Source organism: Suricata suricatta, chromosome 12 (assembly GCF_006229205.1).
Source record: "Suricata suricatta isolate VVHF042 chromosome 12, meerkat_22Aug2017_6uvM2_HiC, whole genome shotgun sequence".
Classification (NCBI taxonomy): Eukaryota; Metazoa; Chordata; class Mammalia; order Carnivora; family Herpestidae; genus Suricata; species Suricata suricatta.
Window position 1 is genome coordinate 11,123,990 of NC_043711.1, and position 19,836 is coordinate 11,143,825.

General features: G+C 43.2%; 1 protein-coding gene and 1 pseudogene across 1 annotated transcript; both read left to right on the forward strand.

Moving 5' to 3' along the window:
- Window positions 1-8,190: 8,190 nt before the first annotated feature.
- CASP14 (caspase 14) lies at window positions 8,191-11,003 on the forward strand. Its single transcript, XM_029915866.1, has 6 exons — window positions 8,191-8,217; window positions 9,390-9,539; window positions 9,637-9,862; window positions 10,019-10,135; window positions 10,301-10,404; window positions 10,899-11,003. The coding sequence occupies exons 1-6, from the start codon at window positions 8,191-8,193 to the stop codon at window positions 11,001-11,003; spliced, it is 729 nt and encodes a 242-aa protein (XP_029771726.1).
- A 4,531-nt stretch (window positions 11,004-15,534) lies between these two features.
- LOC115274387 lies at window positions 15,535-15,938 on the forward strand (annotated as a pseudogene).
- Window positions 15,939-19,836: the final 3,898 nt, after the last annotated feature.

The window sequence follows — 19,836 nt, forward strand, 5'->3', positions numbered from 1 at the left end:
CCGGTTCTGACCCAGTGCCTGACGAATGGTCAGGTGATGCCTAGTCACTTTCCAGAAGTTGCTTTATTTCTTCCTCAGAACAACTCTCCAAGCGGGTGTTAATAGGTGAGACAATTCTGACTCAGACAGGTTGTGATTTGTCTGCAGCCAAACCAGAATGGAAATGCAGTGTAGGGATAGCTCAGCCCCACTTCCTCTCAGGTCAAGGATCTCCTCGGGGTTCCCACAGCCTGCTGTACCCCCATTTCACCACTGGCCATCCTAAACTCTGTCTATAGGCTGCCTGGACCCCACATGACAGCTCCATGCAGACAGCTCACCATCATAAAGTAAAATGATAAAATGTCACCAAATAATAAAATTAGACCACTATTAAAAGAGTAATACTAAATATAATTCATCAACTTAATTAACTGATTAATTAACAGTTACTTCAGCCTATGATGAGTTATTCTTTCCTTCTTATCATTTTTTTTGGAGGGGAGAGAGATAGAGAGAGCAGGCAGGAGAGAGTCAGGGAGAGAGGGAGAGAGAGAATCCCAAGTAGGCGACATGCCATCAATGCAGAGCCCAAGGTGGGGTTTGAACTTATGAACCATGAGATCATGACCTGAACTGAAGCCTAGAATCAGATGCTTAACCAATTGAGCCACACAAAAACCCCTTCTCCTTACCGTTCTCATTCACACTCCACAAAGATTTCTGGAACATCAAATTGGCATTATATGAAGCCCAGAAGAAGTGGAGGGAGCCCTTGAAATTAGGATCTGACCTGATCCAGGGAGGGTTCAGAGATGGCTTACTACAGAAGCCTCATTTTACCTGACAGTCAATTGAGCTTTTAACAACCAAAAGTAATGGTTATCACTCCCCAGCTCAGAATCCCTCAATGGCTACCCATTGCCCAATTCATTTTCCTTTGTCTGAAACTTCCATAGGTTTTTTGTTACTGAAATCCCCACACCACAGAAAACCGTAAGACTTAGTCAAACCAAGATGATTGGTCTCCTCACAATTCAACAAAATCCAGACTTCCCTAGAGTGAATTTAATTCCATTCATTATCCCATCCCTTCCTGGACTCACCACCTGGACTCACTTCTCACCACCACCATTGCTTACACTTGACTCTCCAACCACATGTGAACAGGTATGGTATCTTGAAGTCACCAAGTCCTCTCTTTCACCTTTGCTATTGCCCATACTGGGTTCCCCCCACCTGGGATGCTTCACCCATATGCCCACCTTAGAAAGCATTACTTGTTCCTCAGGTCTTGGATGAAATGCCAGCTCCTCTGGGAAGTCAAACTGCAACCCTATAAACTCTAGGCATGCATCTCTTTTTGGGTTTTTTTTAATGTTTATTTATTTATTTTGAGAGAAAGAGAGAGAGAGAGCAGGCGGGGTGGGCAGAAAGGGATACAGAATCCCAAGCAGGCTCTGTGCTGTCAGCATGGAGCCAGTGCAGGGCTTGAACCCAAGAACTGCGAGATCATGACTTGAGCCAAAATCAAGAAACAGATGCATAACTGGCTGAGCCACCAGGTGCCCCCTAGGCGTGCATCTCTTCATGGAGTCTTTACACCAGGTTGTCTTTCTCTGGATAACTAATTGTTGCATAACTCTGATTAATATAATTAATTTAACTAGTTGATTAATTCACAGTTACTAAAGCCCATAGTAACACATCCTTCTTTTGCATAGTGACACTGTGTAAATATGTGTCTCATCAGAGAAGCCAGGCCCGTCTGAAGTCTTGTCATTGGTGTAGTGAGGAGGAATGGTTGAGGAACTATCTCTGCCACTCTTCATTTCAGAAGACAATTGGACATCCCAAAGCATTCTTCCATCTAACTCTCCCTTCTTGTGTATCTGCTATGGCTCTGAGTGACATATTCAAACATGGCCCTGCTCCCAGGTACTGGATCCACCTGCTACCATGCAGTGCCTCAGGAAACATCCTCTTCTATCCCAGCCACATGGGGCTGGCTCCTCTTAAGGAATCTCTCTGAAACACTCAACGATGTGCTGCAACCAGCTCTTCCCAACTCCACATTCTGTGATGCCATGTTGGTAACCTAAGATCAGCCACCATGCGAATATTTACACCATGGAAACTGGCAAATCCTGAAAATAAGTCAAGACATTTTGTTATTTGTTGGTTTGCTTTCTTACTTGTTTAGAGCAAGCCAGTTGTTAAATATTTTTCAGTGCACCATTGCAAACACCCACATTCTCCCTTCTTTCCCTTACTATCTAGTCTTCTTAACTGACCAGACTCTATGAAAGAATGGGATTTCAAGAAGGGAGAAGATGACAAAAGTATAGTTCAGCTAAAATGTTTGGTCTGGGTTGAGGATTGGATGTTGGGTCCTCGTTGATTAGGTCTTTCTCTAGCCAGCTTTTATATTTCTTCTAGTGAACAATATGTGCGTTTGACACCATCACGGAACAAGGTGATTACCAGGTCACCTCTTCATCCCATGTACTCCCAGATATATTGTCCTGTCTCCTTTTGGAATGGCCAAACCTTACCTGGGTCATTGTGAAGAAACATGGGAAGACATGTTTCCCCACATGCTTTACATACACAGCTCCCAAGCCTTATCGCTGCACAGAAAGGTCATGGTTGGGATATATTCTCTAATTAATATTTATTACCATATCAAGGATGAGGTACTTTGCAAGATCTGCGGATGCTATTGGTGACAATTAAGACGAGATTATAATCTTCACAAAGACTATATGAGTTTTCTTTGCCAATGTTGATGCAGCATCAGATATGATTCCCAGTAAATATTTGTTGAATAAATTAAATGAAGAAGAAGGAGAACTAGAAAGATGACGGAGGGGTGGTGGAAAAGAAGAAAACACAGCAGCCAACATAGTGGCAGAAGGAACATTGCTGGGTTTTCTATATGCAGGCTATATCTCTGAATTTCATAGCCACCCTAGGTCTTCATTTCTTACAAGAGAAAGCTGAGGCTTAGTGGAAATATCCTATATTGCTGATGATTCCCTCTTTCATATATTATTTGAGATGGAAAGTGAAATGCTAAAGCCTTTTGAGAAAGCAAGATAGCAGCCACAATTTAGCAAGATTTTTGATGCTTTATGCCCCTTAAACCAGTTATTCCATTTCTAGGAACTTCTACAGAAAAGCCTCAATCTTGTGACTGAAGAGGAATGTACAGGTTTTTCGTGGAAAATAGTAAGGTTATTTGCCTTGGCAAAAAAATTGGAAATACTTGAATGTCCAATGTCAAGGAGGGGAATGACTTAAAAATTACTATACATTTATTCTATGGGATATTATGCAATTTATAAAACCACTGATGCAATACATGCACTGGAATGGCTAAAACAAAAATAAATGGAAAATACCAAGTGTTGGCTTGGACTTGGAGCCTTTAGGGGCTGTTGGTGGTAGGCTAAAAGCGGTACAGCCCATTGGAAAATGGTTTGGCAATGGCTACTGAAGCTACATATATATCCCGTACTTTCACTGATAAGTGTGTACCCAATAGAAATGTGTGTGTGTTCATTAAAAGGCATATATTAGGGATGCCTAGGTGGCTCAATCAAATATCCAACTTCAGCTCAGGGTCAGTTCAGCTCACAGTCTGTGAGTTCAAGCCCAGCGTCAAGCCCTGCATCGGGCTCTCTGCTGTCAAGGCAGAGCCGGCTTTAGCTACTCTGTGCCTCTTTGCCCCTTTCTCCTCCCCCCTCTCAAAAATGAATAAGCTGGGGCACCTGGGTGGCTCAGTCGGTTGAGCAGCTGGCTTCGGCTCAGGTCATGATCTCACGGTTCGTGGGTTCAAGCCCCGTGTCAGGCTCTGTGCTGACAGCTAGCTCAGAGCCTGGAGCCTGTTTCAGATTCTGTATCTCCCTCTCTCTCTCTGAACCTCCCCTGCTCATGCTGTCTCCCTGTCTCTCAAAAATAAATAAAAAAGACATAAAAATTTTTTTAAATGAATAAACATTAAAATGCATATACAGTGGTAGATGTACATAGCTCTGTGGCTCATAATCTCCCAGGAAAAAACAAGGAGCTAATCAAGTGTCCATTACTAACAAATTGTATAAATAAGCTGTGATATATTCACACAGTGGAATATCATAAAGATGCATCCTCAATAGGAGCAATGTTTTATCTCCACAGGGGAAAATTGACTCAGGGGAAGTAAAAAATATATATACATAGATACATATGGTATATAGATATAAACAGAGATAGGTAGATATATGACAGATTCATAGATAGATATAGATATACAGTATGTCAGTGATATTAAAGTTCACGGGGGAGGGGCAATTAGGAAAAATTTCTAAAATGGCTTCTTGTGAGGAGAAAATAATGGGGAAAAAAGATTGAAAAATACTGTTATAAAGCAATCAGATTGAGGTTCCGCAGACATATGCAAAAGAAGATTGGATCTCACAAACATAATGTTGGAGTGAATGAAAGCAGATACCAAAGAAAACATACTGTATTATTTCATTTATATAAAGTACCGAAAGCAGGGGAGCCTGGGTGGCTCAGCCCATTAAGTGTTTGACTCTTGATTTTGACTCATGGTACATAGGATTTAACCCCGAGTTGGGTTCCATGCTGACAGTGCAGAGCTTGCTTGGTATTCTCTCTCTCTCTCTCTCTCTCTCTCTCTCTCTCTCTGCCCCTCCACCCATCTCTCTCTCTCTCTCAAAATAAATAAATAAGGGGCACCTGGGTGGCTCAGTCAGTTAATGCTCCTGGATAGAGCAACATTCCATCACATGGATATGCCACACTTTGTCTATCCATTCATCCATTTCTGGACATTTGAGTTGTTTCATCTTGTGGCTATTGTAAATAATGTTGCTCTGTCACTGGTATACAAATTTCTCTTTGAAACCCTGTTTTCAGTTGTTTTGTGTATATGCCCAGTAGAGGCATTGCTGGATTAAATGGTAATTCTGTTTACTTTTTTGGGTAACAACCATACTGTTTTCTACAGTGGCTGCAGCATTTTATAGGAATGTTCTCGTTTTGCTGAATACATTTCAGTGTCGTTTGAATATTCCACTTATAGATACAAGCCCAAGAGAAAGAAAACCATACATCCACACAAAGAGTTGGGTACATGCTAGTGTTTATAGCAACATCGTTTATAATAGCCAAAAGGTGGAGACAACCCAAATACCCATTATGGATGGATAGATCAACAAAACGAGATATATTCATGGAATGGGATACTATTCAGCCATAGAATACATAGTACATAGTACATAGCATGTACTCATACATGCTACAACATAGATGAACCTTGAAGACAGTATGCTAAGTGAAAGAAGCCAAACACACAAAAACCCACATATTCCATTCATGTGGAATGTCTAGAGCAAGGAGGTCTATAGAGTCAGAAAACGGATTAGTGGTTGCCTAGGGCTAGGACATAGGAGTGAAGAGAAGACAGGAGCCATAACTAAAGGGCACAGGGTTCTTTCTGAGGTGATAAAAATGTTCTAAAACTGGTTATGGCGATGGTTGCACAAAACTGAATATAGCAAAAAAAAAAAAAACATTGGATTATACACTTTCAATGGATGGTTTGCTTAGTATGTGAATGGCATCTCTTTAAATCTGCTAGCATAACAAAATAAAGTGAACTGAAATGAAGGCTGAAAAAGAATCAAGGAGGAAGGTCATGAGAAAGAGAAGACAGCAGCTGAGTCTGCTGATGCAGATGGACCAGACCCTCTGGGGCTGGACCCTCCTGGGTTTGAATGCCAACTGTGCCAATTACTGGTAGGGTGACCTGGGGCAGTCATTTCACTTCTGTGAGTCAATTTCTTCACCTGCAAAGTGAGAGCCACAGTACTGATCTCTTGGGGGCACTTAACACTCGACAAAGTAATAAACAAGTGAAGTTGGTATTATCCGCTCAGTTGAATGCGGAAGGGATGGAAGGGAGCATAATGATGGAAGTGACGGATTGATAGTAGCCAGATGAGCTGGACCCAGGGGTTGCTTTTTGGGGAGGCTGGTATAAAAGCCCTGGCTGATTTGAATGCACTGCCTCAGCCTCCTTAGCGAGGTGGGTGTTGGTTAAGCCCTGCCATGACTCATTCCATGGGCGTTAGGTTCCATCATCTCACCAAGGCTGTGCCAAGGGTGTGTCCCTCCCACCATGAGGTTTCTTGAGTGACAGAAAACTCGCTTGCAATAAAGGGCCAGATGGCTGTGCTGCCCAATTTATACACAGGCCTCACAAGAGAAACACTGGCAGCCCCTTCTCCAAGGTCAGCACGTGGACCTGACCCCTCCTCGGTACTTAGCTCTGTTGGCAGCTAGCAGAGCCACCAAGACTTGGCCTGGCATTAAGGAGCAGCCATTTCTAGAGTCAGTAAGTAATTTAGCAGATACTGGTTCTCTCTCCTCTCCTCTCCTCTTCTGTCTCCTCTCTTCTCTCTCGTTCTTTTATTCTCTCCCTCTCCCTGCGTGAATGGATGCTCTGAGTAGTTTTGGCAGAACTGAAGAAACTTCCATCCATCCATCCATCCATCCATCTGTCCTTTCATTATTTGTTCATTTGTCTGTTATTTGTTTACTCAACAAATTTCCTTGGACACCACTTCTGTGCCCATTCCCACACGGCTGACCCTGATGGAAGCAGGGATACAGAAATTAGGTTTTCAATCCTACAAACTGAGCTGCCTGTTCAGCCAGCAGAAGATGAATCAAAAGCACTGCTGTCACGCAAGTATACACATGCAGTGCTGTGGAGTCTGGAGAAGGGAGAGGCGGCTTCCACTCGGTTGACAGCGATGGTAAAATCTCCCTTGTTGGGCCATTGCTGTAAGGCATCTAGTGCTCTTTCAAGGTCCTTCTCAGATGAGAAAACCAAGCCTCAGAGAGGAGAATAAGATTCTCGGGGTCACACGGCTGGGAAGGGGCAGGGTCAAGATCGATTCTGGTTTATCTGGCTTCCAGAGCCCATGTTTTTTCACTTTTTCTCTCACAGTATTTGGCTCCTTTTTCCTCACATCACTGACTCTAGTGGGGGGGGGGTGCACACGCGTGCATACAGGTGTGTGTAAGAGAGAACATGAGAGATTGTATTTTAAGCGGTCTCTACACCAAATGTGGGGCTCAAACTTAAAACCCCAAGATCAAGAGTTGAATGCTCCATGAACTGAGCCAGTCAGGAGCCCCAAGAACAAGAGAGATTTAATATTCATTTCTGTCATAGACTAGAACTACATGAGGGTATGGAGCATATCTGTATTATACAGTTTATTTCCAGTGACTGGCATATAATAGGCACCCAGAAACCATTTGTTGGATAGATAGATATATAGGTGGGTGGGTGGGTGAGTAGATGAATGGATGAATGGATGGGTGGGTGAATGAATGGATGGATGGATTGGTGGGTGGATGGATGGATGAGTGCATAGTTGAGGGAAGTCATAGCAGACACGACATCATCCAAACTGACAGAGAAGGGTCTTGACTAGTAAAGACACATTCTAAGCTGAAGAGGAAGTGTAAGAAAAGGCAAGGAGATGGGAAAAGGCCAAGAATATGGCAAGAGTCATTCTCTCCAGCCAGAGAGTAAAACAGAACTCAGAGATGAGAGCGAAGAACTCAGACAGATCTTCAGGCTCAAGGCAGAGGGAGGGAAGTGGATGGATCTGTTTGGATTAGCGACACACTGGGACAGTTTCAAAGCAATATTCCCCACTTTGATGATATTGTCATTTTAAACCCAATCCCGAAGCATCTCCTTATTGATGTATCCCCAGCCAATCAGTTCCTGGGATGCATAGGGGAGTACATGAGGCTACTTTCCCCATCAGCAGTCCAGGGCCTTCAGAAGGAAGTCCTGCCTGTCACAAGCTGGTGAGTGTGCTGAGGGAGGGATTTAGGGTGAGCCTAGCAGGAATTCTTGGAGCATCCAAAGATGGAAGACACCAGTGGAGTGTCACACTAGAGAAGACATGCTTCACTACTGTCATCTCTTACCCAGGTCTGACCATGAACCAAGTCTCCACCACTGGGTTTCTATGCAGTCACAAAAATCCAGATAGACTAGCTAGTCTGTTCTCTGAGCCCCTCTTCCCTTGGAGACCTTCAAACTATCTTCTCTTGACCCCCCCCCCCCAGGATCAACCAAGAGCGCAGAGAGCTGGACTCAGAATCAGAGGAAACATGAGCAACCCTCAGCCTTTGGAGGAGGTGGGCTGGGTGCAGTTTTGGGGAGAGGGGTGGGAGCATCTGGAGAGAGGGAGGGTGAGGAGATTAAGTCTTCAGAGATACTGGAGAGGGTGAAAAATCATGATGTGGATTCAGAGCTGGAAAGTTCTTTGTGGTCATTCAGATGCAGAGAAAAAAACCAACTTGGGGTGGGGAGCCTTGCTATATCTGTCTCAACCATCAGATTCTGGCCCCAATTTTGACCCCAATATCCTTGTTCCTCAGACAGGACAAGATAAGATCTCAGCATTAGCTTCAGAAATTTTGAGACCACTTCAAATGAGAGAGTGATGCCCAGAACACTCTTAGGAAGGATGGAAAGAAAGATAAAACTACCAATGTGACAGCTGGAAGGGACTTTCACAGTTCCCTAGGAGCACACTCATTGTCTATGTTTGGAAACTGAGGCTCAGAAAGGAGCAGTGACTTGACCAAGTTCACAGAGAGTTACAACAGAGCCAGATCCCAGGTTAAGGTGCCAGACTTGGCAAATAAAAATAAAGAATGCCCCCCAAAAAGAAGTAAAATAAATAAAGGATACCCACTCAAATTTGAACTTCACTTTGACAACAAATAATCTTATAGTATATAAGTGTATCTTATGCAATATTTGGAACCTGCTTATATATTTTTTTGAGATTATAATTTTTTTATTATTTAAAATAATACTTTTAGTATGGCTGACATAAATGTTACATTAGTTTCAGGTGTACAGCATAGTGATTCTACAAGTTTATCCATTATGAAGTCTTTTTTTTCCCATAATATTTTATTGTCAAATTGTTTTCCATACAACACCCAGTGCTCTTATATATTTTTAAACTTGTCTTTTAATATTTATTTCTTTTTGAGAGAGAGACAGAACACAAGCAGGGGAGGGGCAGAGAGAGAGGGAGACACAAAATCTGAAGCAGGCTCCAGGCTTTGAACTGTCAGCACAGAACCCAACGCAGGGCTCGAACTCATGAACCATGAGTCCATGGACTAAGCCACCCAGATGCCCCACAAACTTCTTTTTTTATCTGAAATTTGAGTGTTACTGGGCATCCTGTATTTTACCCAGCAACTCAAACCCCAGGTTTTTTTGGGCCACATCTTCTGCTTCTCCTTGACCTCCCTACCCCTTTGATGATCTTTGTCAACTCTTGGCCCAGGAGGTATACGACATGTCAGGTGCCCGCTTAGCCCTGACACTGTGCGTCACCAAAGCCCGGGAAGGTTCAGAGGCAGACCTGGATGCCCTAGAACGCATGTTCCAGCAGCTGGGATTTGAAAGTACTGTGAAGAGAAACCCCACCGCCCAGGTATTGTGCAGCCAGCCCCAGGCCAATGAGTGAGGGAGCTGGACCAGAAGGTGGGCCCTGGGGCCACACCTGAGTCTGGCCATTCCTCTTGTTCCAGCAATTCCAGGAAGAGATGGAAAATTTTCAGCAGGCCATGGACGCCCGGGATGACTTCATCAGCTGTGCTTTTGTGGTGCTCATGGCACATGGGCTGGAAGGTCTCCTCAAAGGGGAGGATGGAAAGATGGTTGAGCTGGAAAACCTTTTCGAGGTTCTGAACAACAAGAATTGCCGGGCCTTGAGAGCCAAGCCTAAGGTGTACATCGTGCAGGCCTGTCGAGGAGGTGGGGACAAAGCCAAGAACACAGAATCTGTGCACCCAATCCAGCCCAGCCCCAGATCCAGAGCCCCAGCTAAGCCTTGGGGTACTGATCTGTCTTATGATCTCCTTTCCCCACCTCTGTCTCTAACTTTGACTCTTCTTTTTCTTGGTGTTTCAGATCACAGGGACCCCGGTGAAACAGTAAGTGGAGATGATATTATGATGATCACCAAGGACAATCCCCAAACCATCCCAACGTACACAGACATCCTCCACATCTATTCCACCGTGGAGGGTATGAGACCCCAGCTGGCACAGGGTGGCCTCCCACCGCTCCCCACCCACTACTCTTAAGATGTTCCTCCAGGACTCACCCTTTCCCAGGGCCTCTTGCACCACACACACACACACTCTGCCTCCCATCGGACCTCTCCTAAGCCCTCTTCTCTGGAATCCTTAGGGTACATCGCATACAGACATGACAAAGAGGGCTCCTGCTTCATCCAGACTCTGGTTGACGTGTTCACAGAGAATAAGGGACCTATCCTGGAGCTACTGACAGAGGTGAGTTGGGACAAGGTACCTGTAACACTCAGCCAGCCTGAGCAGGGAGGCTGGGCCTCTTCCAGACCTCACTGCCCTTTCCCCCTCTTTTGCCCTTAGCCCCAAATCCAACCTATGTCACAACACAAAAATTAGGATTCCAATCTCCTAACAACAAGTTTCCTTAATGCGGGAAATTCCAACCCCCATGATATGTGAGATAATTTAGATGAAATACAGATAAATTTCTGTAAACAAAACCTGTAAATTGAACCATTGGTTGAGCAAACTTTTTTTTTCTTCTAATGTGTTTTCATAGTGGATTAGAAGAAAACACAGCAAGAATGTCCAACCAATGATTCCATGGAGATTATTGTATAGGATGAGACAATAAAGGTCTCCCATTTTAGGACATGGAGACCCACCTACCTTGTTCTCTAAGATTCTCCCCATAAGCCCACTCCATCAACTCCCCCAGAGACCCAGCCCCAAGTTGACCACACCTCTTGCTGCAGGTGACCCGGCGGATGGCAGAAGCAGAGCTGATTCAGGAAGGAAAACCAAGAAAAGTGAACCCTGAAATCCAAAGCACCCTTCGGAAACGGCTCTATCTGCAATAGAAATACAAAGGGCAAGAAGGGGCTGTCTTTCAAGCGCTCTCTCTGCCCCACAGATATTTAGAGCCAGCTCTGACCCCTCCCCTAAAATCCTCTCTCCTCAAGGCCAAGTGGCACCAAGCCCCTCTTTCATCACACCCTTCAACCAGATCCTCTTTTGATCTGTCCCTTCTTAAAGCAAGCCAGCTAAAACACAGCACAAGGGCACAGCTGGAATCTCTACCTCTATTAATGCAACTTAAGAATACATTCACTTAACCTAGTTTATGCTCCTATCTTCAACTGAAACCTTTTCTTTTCCCCATTAATTATACATAGACAAACATAACTGGATAAAGCTCAAGGTATTCTACTGGTAAACCAATGTCTACTCACCACCTCCGACTCCAATCAAACTTCCACTGGCTCCTTAAGAGGAGTTATAACCTCCTCTTAAGAACTATATCCATTTCCATCTCCCAGAGATTCCCTCCCTACCCCTGGAAACTTAGTAAGGCAAGAATCATTCTCTTTCCAAGACTCCTCTTCCTTAGCAAGCTGGTGCCTTGACATGATTCTCCTTTTAGCTTATGGGCTCTCTCTGGCTAATGGAGCTGTTTCATCTTTTTCTGAGTCTCTCTCTTAACTAATGTCTCCAAAGGCCCTGGACTCAACCTTCTTTCCAAGAAAATCCATCCGTTTATTCATTCTTAGGCTTCAGTTTTAACCAGTCTGAATCAGAGCATGTTGGAGCTACATCAAATCCTCTAAAGTCACCTTGTTATTTTTCAGACAGTGAGATAGAGACCCAAAGAGAGAGGTTAAAAGATTTGTTGAACACCATACTGTAAGTTAGGGGGAGGGTTAAGGTCTGACTTCTTGCTTCAGCTCCCTTGCTACTGTCTGCTAAGTCTTGAACCATCAAAACACTTTTATAAATAGAGGAACTTCTTAAGAAAGGTTTTCTCTATGTGGAGATAGGAGCTCCTTGGAAGACCTACAAGTCCTCAGTACCCAACAGTCAAGGCTACCCGCATGGGATTCCAGCACTGGGCTGAAATTTGAACCAGACCTCTGCCTGCCAAGTCTATGACTCATGTCTCCCCATCTCCAGCCTTGACCTTCCCTAATAAAATAACCTGTGAGTATATCTGCCATTATTGAAGATTCATGGCTGAAGATGACCTTTTTTTCCTAGTTCCTCCTCCAAGAGTTCCCTGGCACCCTCACCCTCAGAATTCTGCAGTAACCTAATACTCCCCTCTTCTTACACCCTTCATTGCCACCAGGCCCTGTGCCCAACACAGCATGACTTTGTAACAGTTCTCACATCTGTCTTCTCTTCCCTTACATGTCATTCTCCAGGCTCAAGCTCCATCCTCTGTATCTGCATTCATCTGCTTACAATGGTCAAGAACACACAATGGCACCCCATCATTTTGATATCAAGGCCAAATTCCACATCCTGATTGTTCACACTCTTACAATTCCCGCTTGTACCAGCAATCAGCTAAACTCCTCTCTCACCTCCCCCACTGTGAATTCACTTCTCCAACACAAATGTCTTCTTACTCATTCCTGCCTCTGAGGCTTTGCTATCACCAGCTCACCAACTGGGTGCCCTTTCTCTCCCTTCACTTGCTTTCCACTACCTCCCACCTGTATGTATTCCAAAGAACCATTCCCAATATTCTTTCTAGTTGATTCTCTGCTCTCACCCATGATAAGACACTAATGATTACAGTACTGAGGGAAGGAACAAGTCTTAGATCAACATAATGGGGGTTCAATAAACAGATGTCAAACTTTAAAAGTATGTCTGGAATCTGCTCTGTGCTTGAAATGTGAAGCTGATGTGAAAGGCATTGTGGATTTGCTTTCTTTTTTCCAATGGCCCAGTATCTCCCAGGCATTCTATCCTCAGCAGAGAATCAGGAGCTTCATCTTATCTCTTTCATAAAAGCAGATATGTTGGGAATTTGTAAAGTTAACAGTCACATTTCCATTCAAAGTGAATATATTTTACATGACTGTCATCACGATGTCATCTCCAGAATATTCCCAAGGAAATATCCAGACACAGAAATGTAACTTTTCAGAACTATAAGGGACCTTGGAGATCAGTTAGTTACAGGATCACAAATATTTAGCAAGTGTGTCACCTCTCTCTTACCAAGGAGCCCATGGCAGACATGACTAATCAATCACACCTTTCCTACTGAACTCATGTGTAGCTTCAAAGTATTTCTTCTCTTAAAACTCCAAGAAACATAAGCAATTCATCAGTGAAGTATTTATCTATAGTCACCAAGTGCTTTTTTTTTTTTAAGTAAGCTCCACATCCAGCATGGAACACAACATGAGTCTTAAACTCATAACCCGGAGCTCAAGACCTAAGCTGAGATCAAGAGTCTGATGCTTAACTGACTCAGCCACTCAGGCACCCCTAGAGTCACTAAGTTCTTAAATAGGAAACCCAGGGCTCCTCATTCTACAGTACAGTAATAGCCACAGCAGCATCAAGGACTTTGCCATGGGAATGGCAGAGCAAGTGGCTAAGACAGGGTGGAGTACACAGAGCCAAGTAGATCTAGTATCATGCATCTACTGAGTCCTGTTCATCCATCCATGTGGTCTCAAGCACCCACTGATCCCAGAGTCTCCAAATAAATACAGGTATCAACAAACTGAACCCCAGTTGCCAAATCCAGCCTGCAATCTGTTTGGGTTTTTTTTTTTTACAAGTTTATTTAATTTTGAGAGAAAGAGTGTAAGCCAGGAAGGGACAGAGATAGAGGGGGACAGAAATCTGAAGTGGGCTCTGCACTGACAGCAGATGCAGGACTTGAACTCACACATCATGAGATCATGACCAGAGCTGAAGTTGGACACTCAACCAACTAAGCCACCCAGTTTTTTTTTTAAATAAAGGGTTTTTTTTTCATGTTTATTTTTAGACAGAGACAGAGTGAGAGTGGGGGAGGGGCAAAGAGAGAGGGAGACACATAATCTGAAGCATGCTCCAGGCTCTGAGCTGTTAGCACAGAGCCTGATGCAGGCCTTGAACTCACATACCGCAAGATCATGACCTGAGATGAAGTCAGACACTTAACTGATTGAGCCACTATAAATAAAGTTTTATTGGCACACAGTCATGCTCATTCATTTACACATTGTCAGTGGCTCTTTTTACCCTACAATGGTAGGTTTATGTAATTATAACACATAACATATGGCCTGAAAAGCTGAAAATATTTACTACCTGGCCCTCTTCAGAAGTGTGCCAACCCCTGCACAAGTGTCTTTTCAACAAATTCCCATTTTGCTGAAGTCAGCCAGAGTTACTCATTGCCAAGAACCATACCTATACAACAGGCAACAGCACTGAAATCAATGGCTTAATTCTTCAAGACCCCTGATTAAGGATTTCCCCCAAGTGTTTAGTAAGAATTTGAAAGCATATCCTGAAATCTTATTCCTGAGTATCAAGGGCAGATCCAAGTTTTGCAGGACCTGTACAATTGGTGCAGGGGGAGTTTCTCTTTAAGAAAAATACCAACACTGGGGCGCCTGGGTGGCTCAGTCGGTTAAGCCTCCGACTTCGGCTCAGGTCAGATCTCACGTTTGTGGGTTCGAGCCCCGCGTCAGGCTCTGTGCTGGCAGCTAGCTCAGGGCCTGGAGCCTGCTTCCGGTTCCGTGTCTCCTTCTCTCTCTGCCCCTCCCCCTCTCATGCTCTGTCTCTCTCTGTATCAAAAATAAATAAAAACATTTAAAAAAATAAAAAAATAAAAGTTTATTCTCTTAATCATCTCACAATACATACATATATCAAATCATGTTGTATGCCTTATATCCACGCAGTGTTATGTGTCAATTACATCTCAATAAAGCTGGAAATTTCTAAAATATTTCTTAAAAGGCATATCCACAAGGGAAGCCCAAGGAACCAATGACCTGAACCATTTCAAAGGCCCCGAGTTCAGCAAAAGACACAAGAAAAGTGATGGGATGTCTAGCTTTCAGAACTTGGAGTATAAACTGATCTGTCTTCATTCTGATTGACTAGGTTACTTGGGGGATAAAATATGTCAGCTGTTTATGAAGTTGTTCTTACAGATGATCAATTATAAGAAATGAGGTCACCCTCATCTTGGCTAATTAATTAAGCCAGTCGCCCTACTGCTGTACCTCCTTGCACACAGTCACACCCACGGCCTCAAGGCAAGTTCTGTATGCCCATCTGGTTTCCTACTAAGTTCTGACATTTGGAATTTGAGGGGTACTCAGAAGGAACTGAAGAAATACATGACTTGAGTCTTCTGGTTTTGGTGGCCAGCTATGGCAGATCATTCCAGTTTCCAACTTTTTTGCTCCACACGCGGGACCAACATCATCGTGCCCACTCAAGTATGCCACCGGCTGGACCACAACCCCTCCTCAGGGCTCTGGGGACCAGATCCCCATGGTAGCCTCCTCTCCCTCCTCTAAGCTCCTAGGATCTGATAACCAAAGCTCTCCCCTTAGTTTCCCAGGACAGGCTGATCAACTGATTCCCATGGGTCAGTGGGACAGCACAGCTGGTGACTTCACTGAGCACACGGAGTTCTCGGGAAACCTGTATGGTATTAGCAAAGCAGCCGTGCGGTCTGTGCAAGGCCATGAACCGCATCTGCACGCTGGATGTGAACCTGCAAGGCGTGCATAACATCAAGAAGATAGATCTGCGGCCCATCTACATCTTTGTGCTGCAGCCCTCGCTGGACATCCTGGAGCAGCGGCTGCAGCAGCAGAACACAGAGACAGAGGGGAGTCTGTCCAAGTGGGTGGCTGTCGCTCCTGTCGAAATGGAGACTGGCAAGGAGCGAGGCCTTTTAGACCTAAGCATCATTAAAGACAACCTGGACAAGACCTATCAGAACCAAGGAAATCAAGAAGCCCCAAAGGACCAGCCTCTCCTGAGAGGGACTGCCAGCTCTGTCCTCCCCGGAGGGGACTCAGCTCAGGTCAGCCAGCACCTCCCTCCCCAGAACTGCCATGTCTGGGGCACTCTGGCCTCCCCTTTCCCCCTCCTGTGGGAACCAGGCCCATGTCCCAGTAAAAACTGCTGGGGGGAAAAATGCTAAGTGAAACAAGCCAGACATAAAAGAATCAATATTATATAATTCCACTTATATGTGATCCCCAAAATAGGCAAATTCATAGGGATGGAAAAGTACATTAGAGGTTATCAGGGGCTGGAGGCAAGGGGGAATGAGGGCCTATTGTTTGATGATTACACAGTTTCTTTCTGGGGTGAAGAAAAAGTTTTGGAAACGGTGGTGTTAGTCTTACATCGTGAGTGTAATTCATTCCAGTGAATTATACACTGAAAAAATGGTTACAATGGGAAATTTTATGTTATATATGTTTTACAACAATTTTTTTTAATTAATAAGGTTGGGGCACCTGGGTGGCTCAGTCAGTTAAGCGTTCAACTTCGACTAAGGTCATGATCTCACAGTTTGTGGGTTTGAGCCCCACATCAGGCTCTGTGCTGACAGCTCTGAGCCTGGAGCCTGCTTCGGATTGTATGTCTCCCTCTCTCTCTGCCCCTCCCCTGCTCAGGCTGTCTCTCTCTCTCTCTCAAAAATAAATAAAAAAACATAAAAAGATTAAAATTAATAAGGTAACATACCTAAAAACAGTGAATTGATTAAGTGTCCAACTTTGGCTCAGGTCATGGTCTCATGGTTGAGAAGTTCAAGCCCCACGTCAGGCTCTGTGCTGACAGCTCAGAGCCTGGAGCCCCCTTCTGATTCTGTGCCTCTCTCTCTCTCTCTCAAAAAACAAATAAATATATTTTTTAAATTTTTTATAAAAAAATAGGGGCACCTGGGTGGCTCAGTTGGTCCAGCATCCAACGTTGGCTCAGATCATGATCTCATGGTCCGTGGGTTCGAGCCTTTGTGTTGGGCTCTGTGCTGACAGCTCAGAGCCTGGAGCCTGCTTTGGATTCTGTGTCTCCCTCTCTCTTTGCCCCTCCCCCACTCATGCTCTCTTTCTTTCTCAAAAATAAATAAACATTTTTGATTTTTAAAATATAAATAAATAAATAGTAAATTGTATGCTATGTGAATTATATGTCAATAAAGCTGTTAAATAAAAAACCTGAGGGCTTTGCAATGAAGAAAACTACCTTAACCAAATGAAGGAGATGTTTATGTGGATTTCATGTATACTTTGAAATGATATGCTAAAAGGGGTATTCTTTCCAAAAATCCGTAACTCCCATCTAATCATGTGGAAAATATCAGATAAGCTCAGATTGGGTGACATCATCTAGGCTGCCTGACTAGTGTCCTCAAGACTTTTAATATCATGAAACACAAAGAAAGACTGAGAAACTATCACAAACTAAAGGAGAGCGGAGAGACAGGACAATTAAATACAATGTGGTACCCTGGATCAGAGCTTGGAGCAGCAAGAGGGCAATATTGGAAAAACTGATCAAATCTAAATAATCTTAAGTCTTGTTTTTGAAAAATAAATAAATAGGGTGTTTTCTCTTTTTTTTTTTTTTTACTTTTTGTAAATTTATTTTTTTATTTAAATCCAAGTTAGTTAGCATCTAGTGTAATAATGATTTCAGGAATAGAATTTAGTGATTCATCACTTACCTATAATACCCAGTGCTCATCCCAACCAGTGTCCTCTTTAGTGCCCATCACCCATCTAGCCCATCCCCCTCCCACCTCCCCTTCAGCAGCCCTCAGTTTCTTCTCTGTATTTAAGAATCTCTTATGGTTTGCCTCCCTCACTGTCTTTATCTTGTTTTTGCTTCTCTTCCTTATGTTCATCTGCTGTGCTTCTTAAATTCCACATATGAGTGAAAGCATATGATATTTGTCTTTCCCTAACTGACTCATTTCACTTAGTATGATATCCTCTAATTCCATCCACGTTGTGCAAATGGCAAGATTTCATTCTTTTTGACCACAGAGTAATATTCCATTGCACGTATACACCACATCTTCTTTATCCATTCACCAGTCAATGGACATTTGGGCTCTTTCCATAATTTGACCACTGTCGACAGTGCTGCTATAAACATTGGGGTGCATATGCCCCTTCAAATCAGCATTTTTTTATCCTTTGGATAAATACTGAGTAGTAGTGAAATTGCTGGATTGTAGGGTAGTTCTATTTTTAATGTCTTGAGGAACTTTCATACTACTTTCCAGAGTGGCTGTATCAGTTTGCATTCCCATCAACAGTGTAAAAAGGTTCCCCTTCTTTAAATGGGGTATTTTCATCCCCAAATCCCATAATTCCATGCTAACAATAAGAAAACATCAGACAGGGACACCTGGGTGGCTCAGTCAGTTGAGCATCTGGCTTCGGCTCAAGTCATGATCTCACGGTTCGTGGGTTTGAGCCCCGCATCAGGCTCTTTACGGACAGCTAACTCAGAGCCTGGAGCCTGCTTCAGATTCTGTGCCTCCCTCTCTCTCTGACCCTCCCCTGCTTGCACTGCCTCTCTCTGTCTCTCAAAAATAAATGAAAGACATAAAAAAATTAAAAAAATAAAAGAAAAGGAAACATCAGACCAACCTAAATGAAGGGACATTTTACAAAATACCTGACCAATAATGCTCTTTAAAACTGTCGAGTTTATGAAAGACAAGACAGTGAAATTGTCATAGATCAGAGGAGACTACATAAGATCACTAATTGCAATGTGGTATTCTACATTGGATTCTGGAATAGAAAAAGGATATGTGGGGGGAAACTGGTGAATGCTGAATAAAGTCAGTAATATTGTGTCAATGTTAGTTTTAACAAATGCACCCTGGTTATGTAATATATTAAAATTAAAGGGATAGGACATAAAATCTCTGTATTATTATTCTAACTTTTCTATAAATCTAGAAGTATTCCAAAGCAAAGAATTTACTGAACACAAACAAAAATAATTGGAGTCGTTTTTGTTTCTCTGACTTAACTCCGATTGGTAAAGAATATAATCATCACTGATTATAAAGTAGGGGAAGGAGACCAATAGTTTCTAATCTATGTAAATGATTTCATCAGTTTTAATTCATTGCTATTAGAATACAATGTAATTTCGAAAGCATGATAAAAGATTGGCAAATCATAAATTTTATTACTTTATGATGGTGGAATACTAATTTTTTTAACATTTTAACATTTCATTTTTTTCCAGTTTAATTGAGATACAATTAACATTCAGCCCTGCATAAGTTTAAGGTATACCATGTAATATAGAGGCACATGGACCCCAATGTTCATAGCGGCACTTTCAACAATAGCCAAATCATGGAAAGAGCCTAAATGTCCATCAACTGATGAATGGATCAAGAAGATGTGGCTTGGGGCACCTGGGTGGCTTAGTCGGTTGAGCATCTGGCTTCAGCTCAGGTCATGATCTCACTGTTCATGGGTTCAAGCCCCACGTCAGGCTCTGTGCTGACAGCTAGCTCAGAGCCTGAAGCCTGCTTCAGATTCTATGTCTCCCTCTCTCTCTGACCCTCCCCTGCTCATGCTGTCTCTCAAAAATAAATAAAAAACAAAAAATATTTAAAAAAAAAAGAAGAAGATGTGGCTTATATATACAATAGAATACTACATGGCAATGAGAAAGAATGAAATCTGGCCATTTGTAGCAAAGTGGATGGACCTTGAAGGTGTCATGCTAAGTGAAATAAGTCAGGCAGAGGAGGACAGATACCATATGTTGTCACTCATAGGTCTAACAGGTGAAACCTAACAGGGGACCATGGGAAGGGGAAAGGTGGGGGAAGAGTTAGGGAGAGGGAGGGAGGCAAATCAGGAGAGACTCTTGAATACTGAAAACAAA

Coding starts and splice junctions, on each gene's coding strand:
- CASP14 (XM_029915866.1), top strand. CDS start 8,191: ATGAGCAACCCTCAGCCTTTGGAGGAG. Junction 8,218..9,389: donor ACCCTCAGCCTTTGGAGGAG/GTGGGCTGGGTG, acceptor CTCTTGGCCCAG/GAGGTATACGACATGTCAGG. Junction 10,136..10,300: donor CATCTATTCCACCGTGGAGG/GTATGAGACCCC, acceptor TGGAATCCTTAG/GGTACATCGCATACAGACAT.